Source organism: Lissotriton helveticus, chromosome 8 (assembly GCF_964261635.1).
Source record: "Lissotriton helveticus chromosome 8, aLisHel1.1, whole genome shotgun sequence".
Classification (NCBI taxonomy): Eukaryota; Metazoa; Chordata; class Amphibia; order Caudata; family Salamandridae; genus Lissotriton; species Lissotriton helveticus.
In genome coordinates, this window is record NC_136069.1 from 533,021,975 (window position 1) to 533,043,180 (window position 21,206).

Here is a 21,206-nt window from a genome sequence, read left to right on the forward strand (position 1 = left end):
CCCTCATCAGCCAGGCTAGCTTGAACCTTGTGGTGCAGAGAGCAAGGGACCCACGTCTGGGCATACCCTAGGCAGCTTGTGGCAAACATAGTAAACACAAGAAGATGATGGACGGAGTACTGATACCGGTCCCAGGATGAGTGTATGCGTGTCTCACAAGCTAAAAGTACACTAACGAACGATGGGTTGAAATGGTACCACCCGCAATACTCTAACCAGTGGTTAGACGTACTGCAAGCATTCCTCCCAACACTTTTTATGTGCACAAGCTAAAATGTAATGTTCGGGGAAAGAGATATAGGCAATGAAAAATAGTTCTCAATATTAGTAAAATTAGTGAGTTTGGCCAAGCCAGATTCACTCCTTAGATGGGCACAATGCACTGGCATGTTATTACGTATACGGAGACCTTTAATGTGAAAAATATTCATGGGTTTAACCATTGGCAGTGTACCACTGAAAATATTGGGATTCAGAAAAAGACTATCCTATTGATGAAAATCGCACCACATTCGGACTGATTAATACAGAGATGAATAAAGTATGTTTCATGAAAATGCTAATGAAACAAAATGACATCTGGATAACAAGTCTGCTGTTTCACAGATCCTCATAGCATCACTTCATTGCTTTTAAGTTAGAAAGAGCAGACTATGTAAATAACCACTGATTGGAGTGGCTCGTCACACAAGTAGCATTCGAAATGATGCACTATGATAGCTGCACACTTACCCTGTTCTCAATTAAATCACAATAAACTTAGCTTGGTGTTTTTATAATTTTCTGCTTCTTACACAGTGATGAGATGGGAATAATTGCCTAATTCCACTCGGAGTCTGAACATGGCAGCGAATCTTAATATTTTTAGGCTAAGCATAAATGTACATATTGTTTACATGATGGTTTTAGTAAGTGTAGATCTGTGTAAACTGAGCGTGTTTAAAACGTATACATATAACAATAGGAAGAACTAGATGTATGTGACAAAGCTATGTTATTTAATTAGGGGTGATATGTCTATTATATAAACCGAAAACTTGTAAAACTCAGTTTGTACGGCACTCTTTTTGCTCAGATCATATGGATCAGATACAAAAAGTTAACAATAAGCTCAAAGACTAAGCTAGGTGGCCTGTGTTACTATCTGGAGATAGCTCGTCAACAAAGGTAGTGTTGCAGATAATCCAACTTTCTTTACCATGAACTTCTCACAAAAACTCAAAGAAATCTTAAACAATACGTCACATCACATTAGGTACTAGATGAACAACTTAGTTTGGTAACACACTTTCTGGTGGATACTCTAGATCTAACTGCAGACTCCTCACCTTGTGTAGCTCCTAGGTGCAAGACTGGATCCAGAGATCATGATATTGCTCCCGTGCACCAGCAAGTCGCTTCATGTAGCTCTGCACACATTTCAAATTGCCCGGAAAGTGACAACAGAGCTACATTACAGTGCTACCCCTGTGCAATGTCGTTGGTTTCTTGACTGATTGCTCAATAAGTGACTAAATGTGGAAATACGCAGATCTCTAGACTGGGCCCTTTCTATGCAAGGAATAAGGGACAATTCCACAGAACGGTGAGGTTGAGGGCAGTGAGGAATCTACAGTTAGATAATGTATCCACAAGAAACAGCATTATCGTTCTTCTGATGGATACTTCTAACTGGAGATTCCTCATCTATGGAAAAGATACCAAAGAGGTACCTCCTCCGGTGGTGGGTCTGTGGAATGACAAACATATCTGATAGCTTAGCATGCAAAGGGTCAATGTTACCGGTGCCACACCAAGTTCCAACTTGTCCCAATGTCCAGCATAAAAATATGTTGTATAGGGACATCTCCCAGACAGAATGGCATCCACTATTTCAGGAGGTAGATCAAATGCAGGCAATTTCCACTGCTCAATCACCACAAATGGAGATATAGATTGTGCAGGCCAGCATTCAGGACCGTGTCCTTCTGCTGTGATAGAAGATCCCCAAAGCAGCAGGTTGATTGGAGGAGAGATGCTCATGCCCATAAGGTCTAGGTACCACACTCTCCTGGCCCAAAGTGGAGCCACTGGGATAACTTAAGCTTGGTAGTTGCAGTTCTTCTTAAGAACTCAAACCAGGAGAATGAGCAGCATAAAAGGCACCCAAAAGTCCTGTGCTCCACTTAGGTGGAATTATTATTACTATTAGGATTTGTATCGCGCAGCGAATCATCCCTGCAGGGATCTCTCGGCGCTTGTGGCAGGACAATGCTAACGGCAAACACAGAGTAACGACTTTAGAACAGCCAGGTCTTTAACCGCTTCTTAAACTTTTCCAGACTGGAGCAGGTGCGAAGCTCTTCAGGAAGACGGTTCCAAGGAAGAGGGGCTAGATGAGAAAAAGCTCGTCCTCCCATTTTGACTTTCCTGATTTTACAAGGAAGGAGGAGATTACGGTTGCTAGATCGTAGTAAGCGTACAGGTGTATAAGCAATTATCTTCCTCCTTAGGTTGAGTGGGCCAGTCAACTGCAGAGCTCTAAACACCATTACCAGAAGCTTAAACATTGCTCCCTTCCTTATAGGTACCAATGCAGCTGTTGCAAGAGAGGGCGATAGGGAGTACTCACTGGTTTATTAAGAACCAGCCGTACCGCCGTATTTTGCACTACATGTAGCCTCGCCATTAGGTTCTCCCTGATTCCTACTAGTGGCGCATTGCCATAATCTAGTCTACTGACTAGTAAGGTCTGTACTAATGTCCTTCTAGCTCCACCAGGATCCAGGGGAAGATCCTTAGCATCCGCATGATGCCGAAGCATGTTCCTGATACTAATTTCACATGTTCTTTCAACGAGAGCTTGTCGTCAATCCAGATACCCAAGTTCCGTGCTTGTGTGGTTGGATTTGGTGCCTCCCCTAGTTCCGATGGCCACCAATCAGAGGACCAAATCTCCGTAGCCTTCCCGAATAGGATGATCTCCGTATTATTCGAGTTTAACTGCAAGAAGTTCTTGCTCATCCAGGTAGAGATTTTCAACATACAGGCCTTGAACTTGGCTCGCGTTTCCTCTGGGTCCGTCTCGAAGGGGATTATCACCTGCGTGTCATCCGCATACGAGAGTGTCTCAAAGCCGCAAGATTTAATGATAGAGGCTAGCAGAGCCACATAGATGTTAAATAAGGTGGGACTTAAGATGGAGCTCTGCGGACCCCCTTATCCACTACTGTGCCTGAGAGACAATTGACTTTAACTGGACACACGGAGTTCTGTTAACAAAGTTCTGTATCCAGGTCCAGGCTTGGCCTTCGACACCAATCTCCCACAGCCTATTTAACAATACACGATGGGAGATGGTGTCGAAGGCTGCTGAGAGATCCAGAAGCACCAGCATAGTGGGGATCCCTTTATCTAGTGACATCCTGATAGTGTCCATGACTTTCACCAGTGCCGCTTCCGTGCCATGGAGTGCACAGAATCCTGATTGTGATGGATCGAGTAGACCATGCTGTTTCTAGGTATTCCATTAGTTGCTTGTTTACCAGAGACTCCATGACCTTCGAGCTGCTTGGAAGGAGGGAGATTGGCTTATAATTTTGCAACTCTGTCGGGTCTGCTTGCACCTTTTTAAGCAGAGGTTTTATATGTGCTTTGTCCATTTTCTTGGAAAAGTGGCCTTGGCCAAGGATATGTTGCATACCTCAGCTAGTGAGGGGGCTAAGATCGGGGCTAGTTCAGCCATTATAAAAGGCACCACCGGATCTGTGGGTGCTCCTGATTTTGTTTGTGCCAGCAGAATTTCCACTTGTTCTATGGTGATGAGTGAGAAGGAGTCTAGTTTGGGTAGTGAGGAGTCTCTCTCAACAGGAGCTGCCCGCTTCGAAGCTTCTCCCCTATTCATGGAGCTGTAGATCTTGTCAATCCTATCCTTGAAATGATTTGCTAGTTCATTGCATAAGGTTTGTGTTGGGATAGTGGGTGAGGTGTTTGCCTTGGGGTTGTAAATTCCTTAAGTATTTTAAAGAGCTCCTTAGAAGAGTTATTTGCCTCCCGTATTTGTGAGCCTAAATAATCTCTTCTCGCTGTATTGCAGTTTTTTAAGTAAGCTTTATGTGACTCTGAAAAGGTCTGTTGATCCTCTGGCCGCTTGGTTTCCTCCATCTTCTTGCTCTACCTCTACACCGGGCCTTTTCCTTTTTGGGTTTCAGAATACCGGGAAACTGAGGAGGCCCTTTCCTGCATCCGAACAGTTTTAAGTGGTGCTATAATATTTAGAGTGTCTCCAATTGAAGCCTCCCATTTATCTAGGGCCTTGTCACTTACCTCTCCTTTATCAAAGGAGGGGGGTTTGAAAGCCTGACTAAACACCCCCGTGGTGACCTTCCCTCACGCTCTCCTAGGGCTCACTCTGCATTGGGGCATGATGCCTCTTTCTATCCCCTTGGCGGTAGACTTGAGTGCGAAGTGGTCGGTTCAGGTTAGTGTCTCTGGAGGGTCTGCCGATAGGCCTATGTTTGCAAAAATATTGTCCAGGGTATACCCAGGATGGGTTCATGAATCAATAGTGAAAGCCCTAATGACTCCATGTCTGATACCAGACATATGTTGTCTGTATTGGCGTGGTCGTCAAGGTGATGATTGAAAACAACCGCCAAAAAGAAGAGTTCCGATTGTGTGATGTACGATGCGAGGGACTCCAATAGTGAGGTACAGAACGCTTTATTGCTTTCTCCTGGAGGGTGATACACTACTGTCCCCATCACACTTGCATTATCCCCGGACTGAAGCCGAAACACCATACGTTCCAAACTATCAATCAATCAATCAATCAGGTCATTTGTAGAGCGCACTACTCACCCGTAGGGTCTCAAGGCGCTGGGAGGGGGGGGGGTGCCGCTACTGCTCGAACAGCCAGGTCTTGAGCTTCCTCCTGAAGGAGAGGTGGTCTTGGGTCAGGCGCAGATTGGTCGGAAGTGAGTTCCAGGTCTTGGCGGCCAGGTAGGAAAAGGATCTTCCTCCTGTTGTCGCTCTTCGGATGCGGGGGACGGCGGCGAGGGCGTGGTTGGTTGATCTGAGGAGGCGCTTGGGAGTGTAGAAGTTGATCCGGTTGTTGAGGTAGCTCGGGCCTTGGTCGTGTAGGGCTTTGTGCGCGTGGGTGAGGAGCCGGAAGGTGATTCTCTTGTTGACCGGGAGCCAGTGCAGATCTCTCAGGTGTCCGGAGATGTGGCTGCGTCGGGGGATGTCGAGGATGAGTCTCGCCGAGGCGTTCTGGATCCGCTGGAGTCTCTTCTGGAGTTTGGCCGTGGTTCCGGCGTAGAGGGCGTTGCCGTAGTCCAGTCGGCTGGTGACGAGGGCTTGGGTGACCGTCTTCCTCGTCTCGGTGGGGATCCACCGGAAGATCTTACGTAGCATGCGCAGGATGTTGAAGCATGACGAGGAGACGGCGTTGACTTGTCTGGTCATGGAGAGGGAGGAGTCCAGGATGAAGCCCAGGTTGCGTGCGTGGTCCGTCGGTTTGGGTGCGGTGCCCAGGGCGGGGGGCCACCAGGAGTCGTCCCAGGCGGAGGGCGTGGAGCCCAGGATGAGGACCTCCGTCTTGTCTGAGTTCAGTTTCAGGCGGCTGGTCGTCATCCATTCGGCTACGTCTCTCATCCCTTCGTGCAGGTTGGCTCTGGCGGTGGCGGGGTCGTTGGTCAGGGAGAGGATCAGCTGGGTGTCGTCGGCGTAGGAGATGATGTTCAGGTTGTGTTGGCGTGCGATGGCCGCGAGGGGGCTCATGTAGACGTTGAAGAGGGTTGGGCTCAGCGAGGATCCTTGGGGTACGCCGCAGATGACTTTGGTGGCCTCTGACTTGTACGGTGGTAGGCGGACTCTTTGTGTTCTTCCGTCGAGGAAGGAGGTGATCCATTCCAGTGCCTTCTCCTGGATTCCGATGTTGCTGAGGCGCTGTACTAGGGTGCGGTGGCAGACAGTGTCGAAAGCCGCGGAGAGGTCCAGGAGGATGAGGGCCGCTGTTTCTCCGTTGTCCATCAGAGTTCGAAGGTCGTCGGTGGCGGCGATGAGGGCGGTCTCGGTGCTGTGGTTCGCTCGGAAGCCGGACTGTGAGGGGTCGAGGGATCCATTCGTCTCGAGGAAGGCGGCCAGCTGTTTGTTGACGGTCTTCTCGATGACTTTGGCCGGGAACGGGAGGAGCGAGATGGGACGGTAGTTCTTGAGGTCGGTGGGGTCTGCTGTGGGTTTCTTGAGGAGAGCGCTGAGTTCGGCGTGCTTCCAGCTCTCAGGGAAGGTGGCGGAGTCGAAGGAGGTGTTGATGATGATTGTTCTGCACTGTATCCAGAAGTTTAATGTGATAAGGGGCACGTGTGGCTATAGCCAGGCCCCCTCCCCTCTTGTTCACCCTATGTAGTCGTGTGATAATGTATTCCTCAGGGAATGCTAGGGCTAGCACTGGTGTGGTATGACTCTGGAGCCAGGTCTCCGATATGAGACATATGTCTGGCTTAAGATCCTCTAACAGGTCCCATAATTCCACAAAGTGCTTAGGGATCGATCTCGCATTAATATACAGGCCCTGGAGGGGCCTCTTTTCTTTTTTGTGCTGGCAGTTATTACCTGTACTTCGGGCTTTGTTGATTTTGTTTCCTCGCTTACCCTGGGACTGAGAGTGAGAGTGAGAGGGCTCAGCTGTTTGTGTTGTGTGACTGCCCACCTACAATGGCCACAACTCTCGGTTAGTATTTAATTTCCCCCTAAGCGTGCTCCCTTACAGCTCCCACTCGACATGTTGTCCCTCAAATACAGTAACTCCTCTTTCGAGTACTTAAGGATCGTCATTTTCTTTTACCTGTTGCCGGGGGCAGAGTTTCCTGGCAGTCGGCAGCGTCCAGGCGCAGCCAGGCTTGACATAGGTGCACCCGCTGTGCGCGTCCGCTGCGCATCCATGCAAATCCTGAATTTATGCCCCGAGTTGGAAACTAGAATGCTAACCACCTCAAAATGGAAGCCAAAGTTTGGTCGCCTCTTCCTCTACTCGGCAGCCTCTCTCCACTCAAACAGGCATATGTGTGTGTGTCGGCAGTGGACCGGAGAGTTGCCTCTGCTGCCTTAAAATTCCCCAAATCAAGTAAATTACAGTGTGTAGTGGTGCAAATCTTAAAAATTGTCAAAGAATAGTTAAAATCATGTGCCCTGTACGCTACAGTCTAATCACAATTATTAACTGGCAGCACATCGTTGTAGGTCAATTGCCGCAGCTAGTATCCAAACCGATGTGCGTTATCCAAACCGCTGCACGTCCCTGCAAATCCTGCATTTATGCGCCCCGAGTTAGCAACTAAAGCACAAGTTACCTAACTTCGGTAACGATATATCTGTAAGAAACAGTAGTTAGCGTTAGATTCCTTACCTTAGAATATCCCCAGGCGTCAGACTGGATCAGGAAAGTTTTGCATAGCAATACCCCTGTGCGTCAGTAGGCTCCGTCTGTGGCTCTGCGTCTGACGTCGTGGTCGCCGGAATGACGTCGGAGTACTTAGACGCCGCCCTCGCGCGTTGACGTCAGTTCTTGTACATAGCTTTCCGCGCCAGGAACACAGAGCCATGCCAGAGACCAACACTGGTGCCATAAAACTAGGGCCCTCAAAGGGAAATACCTTAACCCTAGATATCGGTCCGCAGAACCGGGAGGATGGGTGGGGCAGTAAGGAATCTAACACTAACTACTGTTTCTTACAAATATATCATTACCGAAGGTAATTCACTTGTGCAGCTGAAAGAAACAGGTTAGTGTTAGATTCCATACCTTGGAATAGATACCCCAGCAATACCAACCCTGGTGGTGGGTCTGCGGACCAAGATTACACCAGAAAGTCCTGGAGAACAGAACGGAAGAAAAAGCCATCTCTCCGGACTTGGCTGTCCAGGCAGTAGTGTCTAGCAAACGTGTGCAGCGAGGCCCAGATGTCCTGCAAGGGGACTCCCCGACCCAGGGCAGTAGTAACCGCCGTGGCCCGAGTGGAATGGGCCCTCAGCCCAACAGGGGGATCCTTCCGAGCCAAAGAGTAGCATACTTTGATACACAATGCGACCCACTGAGAGATGGTCCGTTTGTGTATCGCCCGTCCTTTCTTAGCACCCACGTAACCAACAAAGAGCTGGTCATCCACCCAGAACTGGCGTGTGCGATCAAGGGAGAAGGAGAGCGCACGTTTTGGGTCCAGACGGTGGAGCCTCTCTTCATCCTTAGAAGGATATGGAGGCGGAAAGAAGGTGGGCAAAGTGATGGACTGCCCGATGTGAAAGGCTGTAACTACCTTGGGCAGGAAAGAAGGACGTGTTTTTAACACAACTTTGTCCGGATGGACAGAAAGGAAAGGAGGTTTAGAAAAAAAGAGCCTGGCGCTCACTCACTCTCCAGGCAGAGGTGATGGCAACCAGGAATGCAGTCTTAAGAGTTAGAAGACGGAGAGGACAATTGTGAAGCGGCTCAAAAGGAGCGCACATCAGATAAGTAAGAACAAGGTTCAAGTCCCACTGATGCATCACGAAAGGAACAGAAGGGAACGTGTGTGATGCCCTTCAAGAATCTATTTACAATAGGGGGCTTGAAAAGGCTGATCAGGAAGCCTCAATAAGGCGGAAATGGCAGAGGTAGCCCTTAAGAGCGCCCAGAGCAGAGCCCTGCTGGGCAAGAGAAAGAAGGAAGAGGAGAACCTCTGAAAGAGGGGCAGAGAGAGTATCCACAGCCTTTGCTGTGCACCATGCCACAAATGTGTTCCACCTGCAGGCGTATACCGTTTTTGTGGAGGGACGCCTGGCTGCCAGAATCACATCACATACTTCAGGAGGCAAGTCAAATGGCCTCAACTGTCACCGCTCAATCTCCACGCATGAAGGTGGAGGCTAGACAGGTTCGGGTGGAGGACCGTCCCCTGCTGGGGAAACAACCTTTACAACGCAACTTTTACAACGCACTACCATTACAACGAAACTTTTACAACGCAAAAAAAGTTTTTGCGTTGTAAAAAATTCGTTGTAATGGTATGCGTTGTAAAAGTATGCGTTGTAACGTCATACATCCCCCCTGCTGCTGTGACATAAGGTCCTCCTGAAGAGGCAGACGAATCGGAGGATCGACTGACATGCTGAGTAGCTCGGGATATCAGTATCTTCGTGCCCAGTCCGGAGCCACAAGGATGACTAGGGCCCGGTCTCTCCTGATCTTCTTCAGCACTCTGGGCAGAAGTGGTGTAGGCGGAAAGGCGTACAACAGACCGCAGCTCCACTCGCGACAAAAAGCGTCGCCGAGCGAGTGCCGCCTTGGAAATTCCAATGCACAGAACTGATGACATTGCGCGTTCTCTTCGGTGGCAAATAGATCTAACTAAGGCTCTCCCCACAGCCGAAAGAGGCCTTGCGCCACGTCCGAGTTCAGACGCCATTTGTGATCCATCATGCACCGGCGGCTGAGTTCGTCCGCCCTGGTGTTCAGGGAACCTGCCATGTGTTGAACCACCAGTGTGACGCCCTGGTGTTCCAGCCATGTCCAGAGGCGCAGAGCCTCCTGGTAAAGGGTCCACGACCCCACCCCGCCCTGTTTAAGGTGGTACCACATGGCAGTGGTGTTAAATGTAAATGTAAAATGTCAAGGTATTTGTAGAGCGCACCGTCACCAAGCGGTTTCCTGGCACTATTACTCATACCGCTGTGGAACCCTTCCTGGCTTTCCCTGTGAAGTGTCCACTCCTGGGCATCCCCAGGGTGAAGCCAGGCATCCTAGCGCTGTTGGGGCCAGTGTGGAGGTTAAGCAAGCTATTGCCCAGAGTTGCAGCGTGGGGCACATGATTAGAATAGGCACTGAGGCGAAAATTATCAGGTCCGAGGAAATTGAGCCCAAGACCCGCAGAGGCGGGAATTGAACCCTGGTCCCGGGCCAGAACTCTGCATCAGGGTCTGCCGCTCTAACCATTGACCTAACAACAGTGATGGGTCCTGGCTCTCACTCAGCAAGGCTGAGCCATTAAGATTATAGAACAAATCAGTTGTGAAATGATCTCATGAACAACAAGATGAAATCCAGTTTTAAAGATTGCTATTTATTTATACGCAAACTTTTTAAATATTCATTTGTTTTTTCAGACAGCGTTATCTATTGTGCATTTCAATGACAAACACTACAATAAGACATTACAACACTACTTATTGTAGTGTTTATGTCCATTTGTCATTGAAATGCACAATAGATAACGCTGTCTGAAAAAACAAATGAATATTTAAAAAGTTCGCGTATAAATAAATAGCAATCTTTAAAGCTGGATTTCATGTTGTTGTTCATGAGATCATTTCACAAACTAAGGAGGAGTCAGTCTCAGCATTGGCAATTGATTTGTTCTATAAGCTCTAACCATTGAGCCACACTCCTCCACTGGTGTTGTCCGTGAACACCTGCACTACACTTCCCCGGGCAGGGGGAAGGAATGCCTTCAGTGCAAGACGGATTGCCCGCAGCTCCAGAAGGTTGATGTGGTGCCGGGACTCCGCCGGAGACCAGAGGCCTCTGATCTCCGCCTCTTCCATGTGGCCTCCCCACCCCTGGAGGGACACGTCCGTCACATCTACGTGCTCCGGTTGGAGTAGGGAGAGGGATCTGCCCAATCGCGGTCCGTGAGCCACCACTGCAACTGTCTTGCAGTGCCCTCCGGGATCAAGACATGGTCGGACAAGTTGCCCTGATGCTGGGCCCACTGAAACTTCAGGTTTCACTGCAGAGCCCGCATCCGCCACCTAGCGTGATGCACCAGAAGGATGCAGGAGGCCATCAGCCCCAGAAGCCACTGCGTCAACCTGAACGAGACTCGGGATAACGGCTAAAAGATCGGAATCAAAGCCTGAATATCCTGAACACGCTGTTCGGGAGGATAAACCCGAAACTGCGCAGAGTCTAGAACTGCTCCGATGAAGAGGAGCTTCTGAGAGGGACACAGGTGTGACTTCGGCACATTGATGGAGAACCCCAGCAGGTGCAGGAGGTCGGCCGTAGTCTGGAGGTGGCTGACAACTGTCTGGGGCGAGCCCGCCTTCAACAACCAGTCGTCGAGGTAGGGGAAGACTGAAACCCCTAACCTGTGCAGATGAGCTGCGACCACAGCCATCAGTTTCGTGAACACCCATGGGGCGCAGGTAAGGCCGATGGGGAGCACGGTAAACTGAAAGTGCTCGGTGCCTACCGTGAACCGCAGGTAACGCCGGTGGGCCGGCAGGATGGGGATGTGAAAATAAGCGTCCTGCAAGTCCAACGCTACCATCCAGTCTCCCGGGTCCAGGGCAGCTAAGACCTGAGCCAGTGTCAGCATCTTGAACTTCTCCTTCTGGAGGAAGCCGTTGACATTCTTGAGGTCCAAGATAGGGCGTAGGCCCCCTTTGCCCTTCTTGGGAACCAGAAAGTAGTGGGAGTAACAACCACACCCTACTTCTGGCCCAGGAACGAGCTTGATGGCCCCCTTGGCCAGGAGGGCCGTAACTTCCTCTCGCAGAAGATTCAAGTGATCCCCCGACACGCGGTGGTACTGCGGTGGCATGGCTGGAGGGATGGCCTCGAAGGGGAGGGAGTAGTCCCTTTGGACAATTTGCAGCACTCACCTGTCCGAAGTGATGTTGCGCCAGTGAAGGAGGTGATGGCGAACCCTGCCCCGCACTGGCGTCATGTAGGCCTGAAAGCTCGGACTAGGAAGGCTTTGAGGCGGATGCTGCGGGCGTGGATGTGGACTGACCTCGCCGTTGTCCCCGGGCACCGCCACAGCGGTTACCATGTCCACCACCGCGCTGGATGTTAGTTGCAGCCCATGGCTGGTAGGGCGTGTGGGGGCGCCCCTTCCTTGGCCACGAAAGGAGCGAAAGGCAGCAGCTTGCAGGCACGGGGCCGACAGGCCCAAGGACTTGGCCGTAGCCCTGGAGTCCTTAAAGCGCACAAGCGCACAGTCTGCCTTGTCGCCAAAGAGGCGACGGCCATCAAACGGCATGTCCATAAGGGTGTTTTGGACATCAGCCGAAAAGTTGGCGGACCTCAGCCAGGCGTGGCGACGAATCACCACCGCCGTTACAATCACTCTACCTAGCGAGTCCGTTGTATCCAGTCCACACCGGATGGAATACCGTGCCGCATCTCGACCCTCCGTAAGGGCTTGGGCGAGTTTAGTCCGGGCCTCCTCCGGACATTTTGGCTGCACGCCCGTGACCATGTCCCACAGAAAGTGGGTATAACGGCCCAAGAGGCACGCTGTGTTAACAGACCGCAACCCCAAACTCAGTGAGGAGAACATCTTCTTGCCATACTGTTCGTACCTCTTGGATTCCCGATCGGGGGGAGCTGTCGGGAATGAATAATAATAATAATAAAGGGGGTCTTATCATGCGCGGACTTAGCCCAATGGGCATCAAGGTGCCTAATTCCAAATCCAGCTCACGACAAAACCAGGCAGCTCAACCTGTGTAAGCTCTCGAAAAGCACCACGTTTTTAAAGCCTTTTTAAAGAGCGCTAGAGAGGGGAGGACCTTCAACTCCATCTGCAAGATGTTCCAAAGCTGTGGCGCGACGACGGAGAAGGCCCTAGCTCCCCATCTGGTAAGCTTAAAACGAGGGACAACAAGTTGAAGTAGTCCCGATGAGCGCAGACACCTTGTAGGGTGATAGCGAGTGAGCAGATGACTAATAGCGTTCTTAGAGCCGTCCTCGAGAGCTCTGTAAGTTAGACACAGAATTTTAAAATCAATTCTGTGCTGAATAGGAAGCCAGTGAAGGTCTCTCCTCGCAGCAGTAGCAGAAGAGGCCCTGGGAAGATCCAGGACAAAGCGTGCAGCAGCATTCTGCACAATTTGCAGACGGTGTATAAGGCCCTTGTTGGATTCCATGTAGAGAGAGTTGCAGTAGTCTAGCCTGGAACCAACAAGGGCAACTGCAATCTGCTTGCGTGCTTGGAGAGACAGATAGCTGCGGATTCTGTTGAGCGTCTTGATCACGCCCCAGCAGGTCGAGACGGTCCGATTCACCTGTAGGGACATCGAGAGTGAAGTGTCGAATACCACACCCAGATTTCTGGCAGATTGCGAGGGAGTGGGGCAGATGCCAAGAGAAGTAGGCCACCACTCACTCGACCAGATATCTTGGTCCTTTCCAAAGACCAAGACCTCAGTCTTGTCGCCATTTAGCTTCAGGAAGTTGGCAACCATCCAATCTGCAACGTATTGCATACTGGACCTGAAGTTAGAGGCAGATGATACGACAGAGGACTGAGTAAGTGAAACCATAATCTGGGTGTCATCGGCGTATGATACCACCTCCATCCCCTGAGATCTTACAAGCCTAGCAAGGGGGGCCACATAGATGTTGAACAGGGTCGGACTTAATGCCGACCCCTGTGGCACCCCACATTGCAAGGACTTAGCTGGGGAGAGGTGGTTGCCGAGCATCACTCTCTGTTCCCTATCAAGGAGGAAGGAGTTGAGGAGACTCAGGGCCGAACCCGTGACACCTGCCTCCCTAAGCCGAGATGTTAAAATGGCAGGAGACAAGGTGTCAAATGCGGCCGTGAGGTCCAATAGCACAAGAACAGTAGTTTGTCCGGCATCCACCTTGAGTCGGATGTTATCGACTACAGAGGTGAGAGCAGATTCTGTGCTGTGATGTTTTCGAAATCCATGCTGGGTAATATCAAGATACTCCGCAGCTTCAAGGAAGGAGGAAAGGTGGCAATTCAAGTGTGCTTCCAAAATTTTAGCCGGTGCAGGGAGCAGAGAAATCGGTCTAAAATTTTTCAAGAGACCAGGATCAAGTGAGGGCTTCTTAAGGAGCGGCCTCACAATGGCCTTCTTCCATGTTGATGGAAAAATGCCTTGGGCTATGGCCTTATTCATCACCTCAAGTAGAGGGGGCAGGAGGCTGTCCCTGCACTCCTTTAACTTTTTTAGAGGCAATGGATCCAATGGAGAGGAGGACTTCGTTTTGTCAAGGAGAAGATTCAATCCCTCCCGGGACATAGAGGGAAAATCAGAGAAGAGGCTAGGAGGAGCGGTAACCAGTGACTCGGAGGAACGGATACCTAATAGACTGTCTTCATCCAGAGAAAGACGTTGTACCTCTAAGGAAGTGTGGATATCAGAGATCTTTTTATGAAAAAAGTCTACAATATCGTCACAAAGCCGTTGAGAGCTAACTACGGGATCAGGGAGTTGAAGGGAACATAATGAGTCCGCAATTTTAAAAAGCTCCCTGGAAGAAGTGAGTGAGCTGGTCAGGTCAAATTAGAGAAGTATTCCTGCTTCTCTATTACCACTTTTTGCTTATACTCCCGCAGAGCAGACTTATGTGCCTCCCTGTCTATGGGATCCCAGGATTTCCTCCATCTCCTCTCACTCTTCTGTCTGGGAGTTAGAGGCCTGGATGACCAGGCTCTCGGGGGTGGGGTGGGTGGACAGGAATCAAGGGTCGCCCGGAGCCGGGCGGTGGCGTCTGGCCACGTTCCCATCTACAAGGGGACCTGTAGCGGGCCTGGACCAGGTGCCCAGAAGAACGTCAGATAAGGCCTCCTTAAACGGCAGCAGAGGCTCTGAGGAGCTTGCCTGCGGTTTAAGGACCTCACTGCCGCGACGGGGATTCAAGGGATAAGGCCTTGGCCGCCCGCGTCAACACCACACTATAGGCAGCCCCCTCCTCCGTACGGTAGGAGGGGAGACAAAACCAGTGTCTGGCGAAGTGTCCAGACCACTGGCATCCCCAAGCTCACTTGACCAGTCCTGATAAGGCTGGCACTCACGTGCCAGAGGGTCCTCAGACCCCTCCCAATCCTCCTCGCCACCCATCTCCTGATACTCAGGGTCAAAGGATGGGGCCGGGTCATAGAAGTAAAAATCTCCTAGCGGCATCAAATACAGCGCCCGAATCGAGGGTATTACCAGGGACGGCGTCGGGGGCGACACCCTGGGGGCCGGCGAGGTCGTAAGGTCGACCGGCGACGACCCGGATCCAGTGGGACACTGCGGCGTCGGGACCGAAGTCGCCGACGGCGCCGCGGCTGGGGCTGAAGCACCCTACGGCGCCGGGGCCGAAGCACCCGGCCCGCTTGGGGACCCAGTCGGGGCCGCTTGCGCCATGGAACCCGACGGAGGAGACTCATGGCCATGAGGAAGGCCTCGATCTGCTCTGGCGTCACGTTCTGCCCAGGGACCGGCGGGTATGGAGCAGGCCGCGACGCCTGCGTCTCCGGCGGAGCCGCGTGGGTGGTGTCACCCGAACCCCCGGCCGCGTCGCACGAGCGTCGGGGGGAAGTCAGAAGATGTCGCCTCTTTGACTTCTTGTGCCTCTTACCTGAGGACTTGGAGCCCGAGGAATGGTGTCGACTCCCAGAGCTATGATGACTCTGGCCCCGCGACCGGTCCCTCGACCTCCTTCCGGACCGGGACCTCAAACTGTGCGGGTGCCGACTGCCGGAGCTCGAGGCGCTTGCGGGACCGCTCCCGCCTAGCCTTTGACATCAAGGCCCGGCAGTCGGGGCACGACTTGTCATCGTGGTTGGGCCCCAGGCAATGCAGACAGCGGCGATGGGGGTCGGTAACCGACATCAGTCGGCTGCAGTCGACGCAGGGTTTGAACCCGGGCATCTCGAAAACAGATCAAAAAGATCCAAAAAGTTTAGTCAAAAATTGACTAAAGGTTACCACTTTCTCCAGACCTGCGCTTGCTGGCGCGGAAAAAAGAAGAACGGACGTCAGAGCGCGAGGACGGCGTCCAAGTACTCCGACAACGTCATCCCGGCGCCAACGACGCCGACGACGGACGCGGAGCTGCAGACGACGCCTACCGACGCGCTGGGGTACTGCTACGCAAAAGTTCCCAGATCCAGTCTGACGCCTGGGGATATTCTAAGGTAAGGAATCTAATACTAACCTGTTTCTTTCAGATTGGGGTGACATGGTGAGCAAAGCAACAACAATAGATTTAATCCAGATCTATTGACTGGGGGTGAACGTTTTATTTGCTCTGCATTCCGTCCATCATCTGTGTTCAACATTCTGTCCATCAAGTAGCCTTTCAAATGTGTCTCAGATCTGCCACTACCAACCACGATGACACCGCAGTCCTGATGCCTGCTGATGCTGTCCCCGCATCTACCCAGACACCTTCCTCGAGGCTGCTGCCTACACCTGGGCCAAGGGAACGCATGAAGCACTGCCCAACGTCGACCGATGCCAGCACCTCCTGTCCACCATCGCAGAGTTGATAGCTGACATAGGTGACTGCCCGACGCAGTATCATCATACCGTACCGGTGCACGGCAGCTACACTACCTCCTGTGCACAGTAAGAAACCGACAACTCACCTCCCCTGCATTAGTAAGCATCCAACGCTTCGCCTCACCTCCCCTGTAGCAGTAAAGAACCGGCGCATCACCTCCCTGACGCAGTTATTCGAATAATCACAAAAGCTGCAGTTTCCTGGGGGTCAGTCTGACTATGGATGGCCCACACAGCTCACTGTCGGCGCCCTACTTTGGATTTGTACTGGTCACAATGTTAAGATAGCCCCAATTGGGGCTATTGTCTTCTAAGAGCTATACTTTTACAAGAAACCTTTGTAATAGTGATATTTTGGGTTGTATATGTTGGATTTTTGTTGTTTTGGTTTTGTTTGGTTTGGATTAAGATACTTAATTTTTCTAAACTGGAGTGGTGTCCATTTGTGGTGTTTTCACTGTGCTACTGTGGTTTACATACAAATGCTTTACACATTGCCTCTGTAGTAGAGCCTGACTGCTCTGTGCTAACCTACCTGAGAGTGAGCAAGGCAAACTTAGTGTACTTTCCTTCTGAAGGGTCCCTACTTGGACAGGGTGTATACCCCTGGCAACTAGAGACCCCTATTTCTAACATAGTATGACCTACTTTAGCCACTTTAAAGCCTCTGGGGATCGACTAGACTTTGTGCACACTATACCTTACTTTGGTAAAGTATATACAGAGCCAGCTTCCTACAGTATCTATTATGTTTACAAACATATACTTTTTCACAAAAAATATAATACAACCTATTAACCAAAAATCCTTTAAACCCACTATTTTAGTCCTTTTATTTATGTTGACATACATTCCAGTCAGTTGAATTTTTAGAAGTTTTGCGTCACTAGCCATTCACAAATTGGTGTTCCTATTTCCTAAATGGGAATCTTTAAGTTGCAGTTCGTACTGGAGATGTATAATACCATTGACACTTAAGACCCTCCTTACACCAAATCCTATAGGAATATTGACTCGATTGCACACACAAGTTTACCTGACTCAGTAGTAACAAATTTGTCAATCATTTCATCTGTTTTTTTTCTTTTTTCAATGTAGCATTTTTAACAGGCACCTTATCAAACTTTGTGTGAGGAGAACACAATCCTGGCACCTCAGAGAAGGGTACTCCCCATTCCACGGTTGGAACTCTTAATGGCGATTTCATAACACACCCCGTGGACCAATATTTATCATGCAAGTTATTACTGTACCAAAAGCCTGCCTTGAGTCCCAATAAGCTAGTAAATATTCAGAAAAAACCCTTTCAGTGGCACTGACTGGGTCACAAAGACAGAAACAATCCATGTATAACCATGATAGCAAGGATGCATTAGTGGAATTCTAAAGCGTCACTTACTTTACAAGTAAAACATAAAAGTTACCTCTTTTTGGAACAATCAACTCTTCTTTCTTTTTCTTTCTGTCTAGCTTGTCTTTTTCAGCCTTCTCTTTTGCTAATCTGGCACGCCTCTGTTTTTCATCTGCTTCCCTTCTTCGCATGTTCTCCTTTGATGCTTGCTGCAATAGATCAAAATAAATTCACTAATAGAAACCAAAAGTTTATGCAGAGCCGTCTTACCTACACATAGGTGTGACACGTTGAGAATTTTTGCAGCAGGGGTCTTGGTAGAAAGCTCGAACATTGTGTCACCAGAATCCGAGAAAGGTTATCAGATCAGCTGAATGAGTGACAGTGGATGAAGTCAAAGGAGATTCTTGAATTTAAGTGGATGTAATATGTATGTGGGAACGTTTTGGAATCCCCGAGAGCGTTAGTCCAGAAGTCTCAGTCTGAGACCGAGTACTGGAGGAGAGGAGGCAATAAGTAAAAGAATATCTACCTTTGACAAAACACTGACACTAGCACAGAATATTTGGAGGTCAGACTGCTCGGCCAATTGGAGTACCAGTAGCTCATCTTTATCAGGTGTGAGGAGCAGAAAAACGGTGAAGGGATCTGGTTAAGCAGTAAGTGGGTGACATGATGTGGAGCACCACTTACTGGGTTACCAACTCAGGTGGAGTTAGGGAATCAGTTTGGACTACACTCTACTGATGAGGAGTCATAGCTGCTCCAGATAATGACCCACAGTCAAGTTCGAAAGCTACATGCATCTCAGCAGGGTGCCCTGGTGTGTAGGGTAGGGAAGAGAAGCCTCTTTGAATGGAGATTAAGTACCTCATTTGTGAGACCGAAGAACACCACAACTCAAGTCTCCTGCTTTGATGCATTTCTATTTTTTTTAATGAACGCCATCAGCAAAGTGGTGTGTTATGATGAGCGCTGCACACCATAACAAGCACATTTAATTTATTTTAAACTGTTGTGATCTGTAACCCATAAATAACCATTCACTGTATTTTTCAGTCAATCTCTGGAGTATACATCCACTTTCGTTCCACAGAGTGCAATTGCTGTGTATTTTTTTAACTGTGAAAAATCCCCAATTTTGACTAATATGGTGATTTTCAAGATTGCAGATATTTTTATTATCCACTTCATCAGCAAATCCCACCTTGAAAAAGATCAAATGTGACTGGCAGAATGATTGAATTTGAATTTATAATACACAAAAAGATCAACTCTTTTTAACCACATTTTGAAATTTTATATAATTCTAATATTTCCAAAATATCTGGAAGCATCCACATTACAGCACAAAAAGCATGTTTTCTTAAAGGTCTACATTCACAGTAAGGCTGCAGTAATTCCATTCAGCGGTTTTTACTGTAATAGCGAGAAATCAAATTCCTATAGTTCAAGTTCAAGTTCAGGCATTTATAAAGCGCACTACTCACCCAGAGGGTCTCAACTAATAGTAGTTAAATGAAAAACAGATTTTATGCACACCCTTCCAATTACCTTTTTCCTGTGTACAGAACTGCAGGAACTTTAGCTGCTTACACTAAGTGATCGCCAAATCCTATGCTGATTTGTTCTCAGTAAATAAAAAAACAGCCTTTTTAATGAACTTATGAACCATAATCAAATAGTGGCAAGAGTCCTTAATGAATATATATATATATATATATATATATATATATATATATATATATATAAATCCACAATCCTGGAACGCCGAACAGCAACAGCAACGGACACAGCCAGGTACAGACCACAAGCCAAGGATTTCATAGAAAAATGAAGTGCTTTATTCCATCAATGGGGATGGCGGCATGACGTCATGTGATCAAGTCCGGGTTTCCCGGACGAAACGCAAGACCCAGAGACATGGGTGGTTAAATACTAGTAATAACACGAAACTCCTCCCACAAATATAATAGACATAAAAGAGTAATCGTTCAATAAAGAATTATTCCATCCACATATAATGTACAGAGTAACTGAATGCTAAATGCAAGAAAACCACTAAATTCATGTACATTTTGCAAAGTCTTAAACTGTAATCAAAAATTATTTTTGATAAACATAGAGGGCTAGTGCCCAGTGGATAATCATAATACCTTATTTTTATATATTATGATAGAACGAAAAAGTTAATGTCAGTTGGGGAATAATGTGAAACCAGTATTACAGTTATGATAACCACAAAGAGTTATTTTTTAAAGTGCCAAGAAGAAAAGTGCAAGGTGCTTAATCCCAATAGTTAGCAGCAAACATTGTATATCTAGGAAGAACCTAGAGCAGAATAAAAAACCTAATAAAGTGCAAAAAGTGCATGAAAAGTACAATTTTCAAAAATCGGCAGTCAATATAAATGTTCCATTAGGGGACGGGGAAAGGGGAACAGGACCAATCAAATATGACAGAATTCATGTATTGCAGCAGACAATAGGATACATATATAATACATAATTAGCACAGCTGGGTTTAAAAAGTCAAGCTTCAATCCTAAAGTGTTTTAAATATCAGAGTAAACAGTTTAAATTCATCCATAAACCATCCATAACATAATCAAAATAGATTAAAACCACATAAAAACGGTATAAAATCCATTGTAAAAAAGTTATGCATATGATGTGATAAAATATTTACAGAAAATTCTTAAGATCTTCTCCCATGTTCAGGCCATTAGGGATCTTACTGTTTAACCTCAAGATATATTGACTCTCTAATTGTCTGAGTCTCTTCTCTCTATCCCCACCCCTTTTGTTCACAGGGACTGCATCAATAACAAAGTATTGCAGGTCATTCAGATTGTTATTGTGTACCAGCTTGAAATGTCGTGCCACTGGATAATTGGGGTCAGAATTCACAATGGCACGAAGATGCTGTAAAATACGATTGAATACTTGCAGTTTAGTGCTACCAACATAGTGGAGCTCGCACGTGCATCTTAAAACATAGACCGCATGGTCTGTTTTGCAAGTATACACATTATTTATAGGGATTACTGCATCTGTAAGGGCCTCTACAAATTCGCTGGTGTTCACACCGAATTTACATGCCCGGCATGAACTACACTTCCGAAAACCTGTTTTACTAGAATACCAGTTAGGTTTACTGATGGTTTCAGGGCTGGTCTTAACAAGAGCATCCCTCATTGAGGGTGCTCGACGGAATGTAATGTTAGGAGAATCACCTACCAGAGGGCCTACTACAATGTCTGTTTTTAAGATGGGCCAATTGGATTTAATGATCTGCCTCATCTTTTTATGTTGGTTATTAAAGGTAGTGATTAGCCGAATGGCAGAATCTTTAACTGTAGCAACACCCTCTTCTAGAATATCTGAAGCAGGTTGTTCTACCATTACAGTGGTTCTAGTTGATAAAGCCCTTTTGAGAGAGTTAGTGAGGTTAGTAACTTCATAGCCTCTTTGTAAAAATCTTTGGTAAGATCCATTCAAACAATTCATGAGATCAATCTCATTATTGCATATACGTTTAATTCTTAAAAACTCCCCATAAGGGATGCTCTTAATAAGGTGATGGGGAT

The 21,206-nt window shown here is 48.3% G+C and overlaps 1 protein-coding gene across 1 annotated transcript in view; it reads right to left on the reverse strand.

Annotated features, from left to right (window-relative positions):
* Positions 1-21,206, reverse strand: part of DIAPH3 (diaphanous related formin 3) — a 2,176,287-nt gene that overhangs the window by 410,818 nt on the left and 1,744,263 nt on the right. The window contains exon 25 of the mRNA XM_078657410.1: positions 17,691-17,826. Within this exon, the coding sequence (XP_078513536.1) occupies positions 17,691-17,826 (136 nt within the window). The remainder of the gene's footprint in view (positions 1-17,690; positions 17,827-21,206) is intronic.